The sequence below is a fragment of the Camelina sativa genome, chromosome 3 (assembly GCF_000633955.1).
Source record: "Camelina sativa cultivar DH55 chromosome 3, Cs, whole genome shotgun sequence".
Taxonomy (NCBI): Eukaryota; Viridiplantae; Streptophyta; class Magnoliopsida; order Brassicales; family Brassicaceae; genus Camelina; species Camelina sativa.
Genome location: NC_025687.1, coordinates 23,201,626 through 23,210,649, shown reverse-complemented (window position 1 = coordinate 23,210,649; position 9,024 = coordinate 23,201,626). Strand labels below are relative to the sequence as shown.

The 9,024-nt window shown below is 38.4% G+C and overlaps 2 protein-coding genes, 1 non-coding gene and 1 pseudogene across 3 annotated transcripts in view; 2 read left to right on the top strand and 2 right to left on the bottom strand.

The window, feature by feature from the left end:
- LOC104777820 (DENN domain and WD repeat-containing protein SCD1-like) overlaps nt 1-5,421 on the top strand; it is an 11,256-nt gene extending 5,835 nt beyond the window's left edge. Inside the window, exons 15-31 of the mRNA XM_010502143.1 lie at nt 32-107; nt 326-399; nt 484-534; nt 759-916; nt 1,009-1,056; nt 1,590-1,647; nt 1,737-1,820; nt 1,965-2,217; nt 2,303-2,469; nt 3,062-3,126; nt 3,248-3,371; nt 3,677-3,858; nt 3,949-4,020; nt 4,271-4,431; nt 4,541-4,582; nt 4,787-4,974; nt 5,198-5,421. Of these exons, the coding sequence (XP_010500445.1) occupies nt 32-107; nt 326-399; nt 484-534; nt 759-916; nt 1,009-1,056; nt 1,590-1,647; nt 1,737-1,820; nt 1,965-2,217; nt 2,303-2,469; nt 3,062-3,126; nt 3,248-3,371; nt 3,677-3,858; nt 3,949-4,020; nt 4,271-4,431; nt 4,541-4,582; nt 4,787-4,974; nt 5,198-5,293 (1,899 nt within the window). The 3' untranslated portion in view covers nt 5,294-5,421. The remainder of the gene's footprint in view (nt 1-31; nt 108-325; nt 400-483; nt 535-758; nt 917-1,008; nt 1,057-1,589; nt 1,648-1,736; nt 1,821-1,964; nt 2,218-2,302; nt 2,470-3,061; nt 3,127-3,247; nt 3,372-3,676; nt 3,859-3,948; nt 4,021-4,270; nt 4,432-4,540; nt 4,583-4,786; nt 4,975-5,197) is intronic.
- On the bottom strand, nt 5,748-7,414 carry LOC104779231 (annotated as a pseudogene).
- Nucleotides 6,061-6,132, top strand: TRNAD-GUC. Its single transcript has one exon. It is a non-coding gene; the product is annotated as a tRNA-Asp (tRNA).
- Nucleotides 7,851-9,024, bottom strand: part of LOC104777819 (transcription factor DIVARICATA-like) — a 2,346-nt gene continuing 1,172 nt past the window's right edge. Inside the window, exons 2-3 of the mRNA XM_019243894.1 lie at nt 8,691-8,966; nt 7,851-8,523 (exon numbers count right to left, since the gene is read on the bottom strand). Of these exons, the coding sequence (XP_019099439.1) occupies nt 7,998-8,523; nt 8,691-8,966 (802 nt within the window). The 3' untranslated portion in view covers nt 7,851-7,997. The remainder of the gene's footprint in view (nt 8,524-8,690; nt 8,967-9,024) is intronic.

Genomic DNA, 9,024 nt, shown 5'->3' with positions numbered 1-9,024 from the left:
CACTATTACATTGGTTTGTTGTGGTTTCCAGGGATTATGGCTCCGTCTTCTCAAACTGGGTTCAGCTGAAGATCCTCTTTCTTCATTTGAATACGGCACAATATTGGGTATGTTCCCCTTCAATGAGAATGTGAATAAATGTACAGTAAAATTTCTGCTGCAAGAAATGGTTAAACCAAGAAAGATATCAAATTCTTATGCTTAATCAGCCATGTACTAACAACCAATTGGTTGCCATTGTGATTATATTTCCGTCTCTTCTGTAAAAACCAGAGAGCTGTTGTTTTCTCTATTGAAAATTGAACCTCATACTTTGCTCATGTAGCTCTCATCGAATCTGATGCTGAGGGGATTGGTGGGAGTGGCTTTATCGAGTGTATACGAGAACATCTGTATTCGGTAAGCGTAGCAACTGTACGGCATATATACTGAGCAAGTTTCTCCTAGCTGAACCTTACTGTATAGTGGACTTATTTCCTGCAGGGCTGGCATGGTCAATTGACCGAGGAGCAGTTCATTGCAGTCAAAGAATTGGTAGGTAGATAACTAGATTTATCTGTATACCGGCCTTAATATACCCACTTTCTAAATTGCTTGCACGTTAGCTGTGCTATATAGATTTGCTCAGGTTATATGCCCTGGCTGTTGTTGAAGGGTTTTTAGGTTGGGTAACACCATGTATGATTTCTTTTGGATTTTTGACTTCGGAGTTTAAGAGAAGTAACACAGAATGATATGTTTCAACGAATTGTTATCAGCTCAAAATGGCTGTGAGCCGTGCTGCTTCAAGAAGCGATTTGTCGACAGTGCGGGACGCACTTGAAGTTTCTGCAGAAATGTTCAAGAAGGATGCCAATAATGTCTCAGACTATGTCCAGCGTCATCTCATCTCCATACCCATCTGGGAGGAGTTGAGGTATGCAATTCAACATGCTGCGGGCTCTATGAATTTTTTTTTTTGGTACTGCTCAGAAAATAGATTTGACATATTGGGAATTTTTTTGACAGATTCTGGGAGGGTTACTTCGAGTATCTCATGGAACAACCTGCAAATGAGTGAGTCTTCGTAAGATCTTGTATTCATTTGATAATATCATATGTGTGTTCGTATACATGCTCCTTATCACTAGCACAATGAGAACTATATTTAACAAATGAGTCGGTGAAAGCAACTGTAAATTTGAAAACTTATGGTGGGGGTTTTGTGATGGAAATAGAAGCCGTTCTGTAGATATTTTGGCTCTAGCAAGGAGCTCTTTATAATGATTCCCGTATTCTCTTTTGTTTTTCAAACTAGATCGTTGAAAGAAACTTTTGGAGAAATTAGGAATATACTTTGTCTATGTTTTAGATCTTCAGTCTTTAAAAATGTCTGTAATGCAGATAGATTGTAAGTAATTTCCATATCATACTCCTAGGTGTCTTTTTCCGATTCCCCTTAAGGATGCTTCATCAACTTATCAGTTGTTGTCCACATACTTGAAATTTTATCTCTGTTAACCATGTATCATCTTATTGTGTCTAACATTGTACAGCCAATTGATTGAATTATCAATAACTAATTTGTGTAACTCTTTATTGTCTCTCAGATCAGTGAACTATGCTACTTTGGTCACAGCCAGACTAATCATAGTGGCATCACATATGGTGACTTTTTTACCTTCTTTTCATGATATGTGATGGTTACAGTTCTTTCTGTTTACTATGTCTTCAAATTATTTATTGCTCTTGCAAAGGCTGGCTTGGGACTTCCTGATACAGAAGCTTGGAACATGATCGAGACAATAGCAGAGAAACAAAAACTTGGATACAAATTACTGGTAAATTAACTCTTTATATTTCGTTCTGCAGTTATTGAAATGTGAAATATGTGGTCTTTATTCTCCATATGTTACCAATTTCAAGCTTTTTAATTGGGCTTTTGAAAATCCTAACCAACTGAGGCCATATCGTTTTTGTTTCAGATTAAACTCAGAGGGTTCCTGTCGCATGTTCAGCAACTTCATGTCGGCTATTGGGGTGTTTCTTCATTTAAGCAGCAGATCATATCTTCCGGGTTGCCATCCCCACGTCCAAAAGATGTCTCTGACGAATCCCAGCAACCTTCAGAAGCTTCTGGAAGGAGCTGGGTTCAGAGTATGTTTAGCAGAGATACAGCATCAAGAGCAAATTCTTTCAGTCGTGTTCGTAAGTGGGTATCTGATAATGCTTCTTCAGGTATGTCCGTGATTGCTCTTCTGTCTTTTGGTTTCCATTCTAGCATGTTGTTGCTGACGTCAATATACTAAACTTTGCAAAACAGACATAACTGCTGCTGCACAGAAGAAAATTCAGACCAATGTACGTGTTCTGAAGGGTCACAGCGGTGCTGTCACTGCCTTGCACTCTGTGACAAGAAGGGAAGTCTGTGACCTTGTGGGCGATCGCGAGGATGCTGGATTCTTTATCAGCGGTAGTACAGACTGTCTGGTCGGTAAAAATGCTTGTTTAGACAAATGTTTATATTGTTATTTTACATTCATCACTTTTTTTAATCAATTAGTTGACTTTGCTTTGCTTGCGCCTATATATGTTCTTTACATCTACTTGTGAACACACACCTTGATTATGATGATGATGATGTGTTCTATTAGATCTGAAGGATGGTTGCATTCACTATCTGCCTGTTATGCCTAAAGATAATTTCTTAGAGGGTGAAAGGGTAGTTCATTCGTTTGCTATTAATTATTATTTAGATAAGTTCAGTATTTTGCTATTAATGTTACCATAGTCATGGATATGGATATAGAAAATTGGAACATTTGGAAGAATAACTATGCCAAAGTAGGATTCGAAAAGTAATTCGCATACTGCTTTTTTCCAGTCCAATGTGTCAACTTGTTAGAGATCGTCATTGACTGAAAAGTTTCACTTAAGAGACGATCATCTCTCTCTTAAATAGGATGCTGTAGTCTTGCACTCATTCAATTCTGGAAATTCAGAGAGGTTAAGTTTTCTGCTAATTTAGAATGGGTGATGACAATCTAGTATCCCGTTTTGGTTGCTTCCTGAATTTGAGCAGGTTAAAATTTGGGATCCAAGTCTGCGTGGTTCTGAACTTCGAGCGACTCTGAAAGGACATACTGGGTATACTCTAAATCTTATTCACCTTATTGCTTCTCGGTAGTTGTGGATTTTTGTTAATTTTCATATGTTACGGATTTTTAATAGCACTTCCTTTCTCTTTTTCTTTTTAACTTTTATGTAGAACCGTGCGTGCTATAAGCTCTGACAGAGGAAAGATAGTTTCAGGATCAGATGATCAATCTGTTATCGTATGGGACAAACAAACAACTCAGCTTCTAGAAGAATTGAAAGGCCACGATGCACAGGTTTCCACTACACTCTAGTGTTTTTCCTGACATTAGGATATGATTCATGAGGGGGAGAGTATTAATGGTCAACACAGAATAAACATATATAGGTGGACATAAAATAAAATAAAATAAAGATAGTTATCATTGGAATACCATTTGGAAAATGTTGTAGTTGTCACTAGGATCTTTAAAGTATTGACCATTGATCAATGACAGTTTAAGTTTGTAAAGTTAATATCACTAACCAACTATAAGAGGAAGCTTTGAATAACTTACGTTGTTCTGAATAAAGGTATGCTACATCCAAAACTATTGTGCAGGTAAGTTGTGTCAAGATGCTTTCAGGCGAACGTGTCCTCACTGCTGCACATGATGGAACAGTTAAGATGTGGGATGTTCGAACCGATATGTGTGTTGCAACTGTTGGCCGATGCTCTAGTGCCATTCTTTCGATCGAATATGATGACTCCACAGGAATCTTGGCTGCTGCGGGCAGGGATACGTATGTATGCTATATTACCCATTAGTAACATGAATTTTCTGTATTAAATGTCACTTACAGATTCTACTATAATGATTGGATAATAATCAGGATTGCAAATATATGGGATATTCGTTCAGGAAAGCAAATGCATAAGCTGAAAGGGCATACCAAATGGATACGGTGAGCCTCACCCTGATCTTATACATCATGTTTCTTTTTGTTGTGACTTAGAAATTACAAAACTAATAAACCTATGGCCTTATCTCCTTTTACATGTTTATTAATGATGCTATATCTGCGGGTTGTAGGCTACTTATTCTTAGTATTGAATTGGTTTATATGAATCATTTGTTATTACCTTGTAAAATGCTGTAGCATATTATAATATTTCAGCTGCGACTTGTTTGATCAAAATGTGTCAATTCTGCAGATCAATACGAATGGTCGAAGATACCTTGATTACTGGCAGTGATGACTGGACAGCACGAGTGTGGTCTGTTTCCAGAGGATCATGCGACGCTGTTTTGGCATGCCATGCTGGGCCAGTACAATCTGTTGAATACTCCCCATTTGACAAAGGAATAATCACAGGTCCATGTTGATTTCATCTACCAACAATTCTCAAACGATTATTAAGAAGCATCAATCTCACAAATAACATCAAAGCTTAAGTTAGTGCGTTGCTCTCTCTTTCTTGCAGGCTCGGCTGATGGGTTGCTCCGCTTTTGGGAAAATGATGAAGGTGAAATTCTCATTATTTAACCTGAACTCTAACCTGAATCATTTACTTAAATTTATCTAGCTTGCTTCATAAACTCTTTAGTGTACTTATGTTACAATTGGCCTAACAACAGTTCTAGACCCAATCAACAACTATCCACTGCACCAAACATTATATTTCAGGTACCTGATAATCCCTTAATACTTTGGTTATCTCGATTTTCAGGTGGCATTAAATGCGTGAAGAACATGACGCTACATAGTTCTTCCATACTATCAATCAACGCAGGCGAACATTGGTTAGGCATTGGAGCTGCAGATAACTCAATGTCTCTATTCCATCGTCCTTCCAACGCAGGAACCAAAGTCTCAGGCTGGCAACTTTATAGAGTACCACAAAGAACAGCGGCCGTGGTATGATCCTCTTATCACATTAGTTGAAAGATACTCTAATTTTTCTGGTCATGCCGTTTGTTAATTCTTATGAGATGCTGAAATGCCTGGAAGCAGTATAGATAAATAATTCTTATAAGTCTACACAATTATGAATCATTGTGTTCTACCATTTGGACTGGTTTGTTTCTTTTTACTTGTGTATTCGTATTCACTGAGACTGAGTCTCGGATTTGTGATTCAGGTGAGATGTGTTGCGTCAGATCTCGAAAGGAAACGAATATGTAGCGGTGGCCGGAATGGAGTTCTCCGGCTGTGGGATGCGACCATCAACATCTGATTTGTCTTCCACAATTATCTCTGTGTATGTGTTGTGTATGTCTGCCCTCTGACATATGTGGTTTAAGAAAATTTTTGATTTTTTAATTCCAAGTACTTTTAAAATATGTTTTCTCAGTGATTTTTGTTTTGATCAATCTATTTTTTTTTTCTCCCTCTGTCCCATTTTAGAAGATTTTGTTTTGGCTAAAATCAAAGATTAAAGAAATAATAAATACTTTCTTATTTAATGGGCTTATATGTGAGAGAGAAGTATTTAACATACTAGTAAAATGTGCATCCGACAAATTAAATTCATATATTACTTCTCCCTCCACAACTATATACGAGTAAAAACATATATGCAAACAATTACGTGAACTGTATATAATCCTTAACCAAAGTTTGTTTTGTATATAAAATAACTTGGGAATATATTCGACAAAGACTGAAGCCGACTAAATTATATCCACAGATTAGTTTGTATGTACCTATATCACATACAAAAAAAAATCTCTCAAGTAAACAAAAAATAGAGTGGCTTCGTAATCTTGTTGACTTTGAAATGGTGGGAACTTGTATGATTATACGTCGATCGAAAAAGAAAACATAAATTGGTATTGACTTGTGAAAATGATTCTTATCTGATAAAGGTAAACATGATTGTTGTTCATGTTTTTCTTTTTCTGGCTTAAAAGACTTCGCCTTATGCTACTGAGTAATGTATGATCCAAGTTAGGGTCTTAACTAAATAGACTTATGTAGAGAAGGATTAGAGAAGCAATCAAAGTCGTTGTAGTATAGTGGTAAGTATTCCCGCCTGTCACGCGGGTGACCCGGGTTCGATCCCCGGCAACGGCGTAAACTTTTTTATCCCCAAAAAAAAAAGAAATATGGTGCTTGCTTCTTGGTGACCAGAAGAGGGCATCGGCTTGCTTGTCTTCAAAGGTAGCTAGCTTCGAAACCTTTCCAGGATGGCAGGATTTTGGGGAGTCTCCATAGAGTAGAAACTGACACCTGGATTTGATTGGTCTCCGTGAATCACAGCAAACCTATGACCGCTGGGCTCCCACGCGAAAGCAAGGATTTTCTCGTCCAACTCAAGAACCTCGTTGGTAATAATTAATGCCCTTCTTCCTCACTGAAGCGGAAAAGCTCAAACAGAGAGCACCTACGTCGAGTAACTTGGACAGCAAGATACTTTCCATTGCTCTGCCAGTGCATCTTAAAGTTGCTAGCGCTGAGAACATCCTTGTGCATCAGCTCAACTTGGCCAGGGATTTGTACAATAACAACCTTGTTGGTAAGCTTCTGCTTGCCATCACCTATCAACAGTGCAAGGATGGGTTCAGTAGGAGACCAAGACATGTCCACAACATCATTAAAGTTAACATGCTTTTGGCGTAGCAGGCTGAAACTCTTAGTCTCATAAACAGCTACAGTGTTTTTGACAAGTGTGGCAAAGTATTTATCATCTTTTCACACAGCATCAAAATGTGAGATTGGAAGTAAAAAGTAAGAAAGAAGAGAAGCAAAGATGCACTCACGTTCGGTTTGCTTGGGTTTGGTTTTCACCTGGTGAGACCAAGTATTTCTCACCTGGTGAGATGTCAAACATATTCTCTGCCTTCAATAACCAAAATGTAATTCTCAAAATCCTCAGTCCTATAAATTAATCCTATATATATGTGGAGAGAAAACGGAAACACAGTTTTTTTAAAAACCAATATGAGAAACAAACCTTATGATGATCATAACCCATGCGACAGGGGAAATAAGCAGCCCTGTTACCACATATCTAGATGCTATTAGAAACACCGTGTACAAAGTGGTGATCATATTAGAAACAAGTAGTAGTAACCTGAGTATACAACTTAATAAAATTTAATTCCGTCTGATTGTATGACTCCTCAGCAATATCGACCGCTCCAGTTTTGAGTCTTTTGACTTGTTGGCTACAAATATAGCAGCAACCATTTAGAATATACTACCATAAAACTAGCAGTTGAAATGATGGCTCGAGAAATCAAGAGACTAAAAAAACACTCCTAGCTAGTGGTACCATTGTAAGAGACAAAAATAGAAAACATCACCTCGAAATCCTCTTAGATTTGGGTCTTGTACTGTGATCTTTGCCGCCCATGATTTCGAAACTTGAATGACACAACAACCGCAAAGTGGCTACGTACTGGCTTGTTTTCTCTTTTGACCTCGTTTATCAAAGCTGTGCAAGGACGATGTTATTGAACTCGTTGGGCCTCGAGCCCATACACAAAAAAACATTATGAAGCGAATATTAATTAGCTCCTAATCATATTTTTGGATTTGGAAAATTCCCTTTTCCTGGAAGAATAGATGTGGTTGGCTTCTTCTACGTTTTAGTACAAGAGAGCTTCTCTAATAAGTGAAACCTGAGAGACCATTTTCCCTACTCTACTTTTTAGCATTTTTTGGTAAAATCTTGTATTCATCACTTAGTCTTTCACTCTTTAGCATGTTTTGGTTGTTGCTTTCTATTCAACTTTATCTCTGCTGTCTCAGTATGAAATCCTGATAGGCCTTTTGTTTCAACAACTGTATTGAGAAATGACTTTTTTTTGAAATGGAAAAACAGATTCCTCTGCTGTACATACATTATTACTTGCCGCAGTTTCGCTATTCGATTATGAGAATGTACACAAGTTTTCAGTACAATGTTGTCAGTGTATTACCAACCGTATTGTTTGTCAGTGCATAGTTGAGGGAGCTGGATGTGGCTGCGGTAATGGTGGAACCGGGTAAGCCGGTACAGCATAAGGAGCAACTCCAAGATGATGATGATGGTGATGATGATGAGTTCCCATTGGAGGTGGAAGCATCACAGGTGTTCCAACAGCTGAACCCATATGATCATGTGGTGCGATGATTGGTTGTCCCACAGGCGCATTACCATACATCCCTAATCCAGCCATTGTTGGCGGATGATGTTGTTGTGGTTGCGGTTGCGGTTGTGGCTGTGGTTGTGGCTGAGCTGGTCTATGTTTGACCACTTGTTGTTGTTGTTGTCCTCCTGTAACCGCAGGAGGTTGATTGTTCACTGTGGTGATGTCGTGAATGCTAGACCGCCTTCTATCTCGGTTCATCGAGTTAAGCCGGATGAAGTACTTTTGAGCATGACTTGCAACTTGTGTTGGAGTTCTTGAGATCACAAAGTTCCTTGAAATGCTTCTCCAATCTCCTTTCCCAAATTTGTCCAAACCCAAAAGAAACAACCTTTCAAAAAAACAGAGGATTCTATAAAGGTGAGATCTTTGAACCAAAAGGTAACAGAGCATTGAATAAAAGGTAACATCTTTGAAAACTTTTTTTCACTCTTTTAAGTCTCAAAATGTCAATGGATAGATAAAAGAAGAAGAAGAAGAAGAAGAAGAAGAAGAAACCGATGCTCTTCTTCAGTCCATGGGATCCCTTTTCTTCTCTCTTGCTCTGCTCTGGATCCACTACTTCTACCTCCTCCACCATTGGAGCTACTTATCCCTGAGGTTCCATGATTTGGTTTCTTCTCCGATGATCCAGAGGAATGAGAGTCTCTGTTGGCCGGAGAAGTTGCTGCTGCTTCATCGACGATGAGACCTTTCCGGTTATGATGATAACGAGGTAAAGGAACTTGACCATTCTCGATTGCTTTGACATCTTCTAAAAGGATTTGGTAGTGTTTCTTTACTTGTTCTAAGGTCTTGCTTGGAACCATTGACGCCATTTTCTTCCATTGAT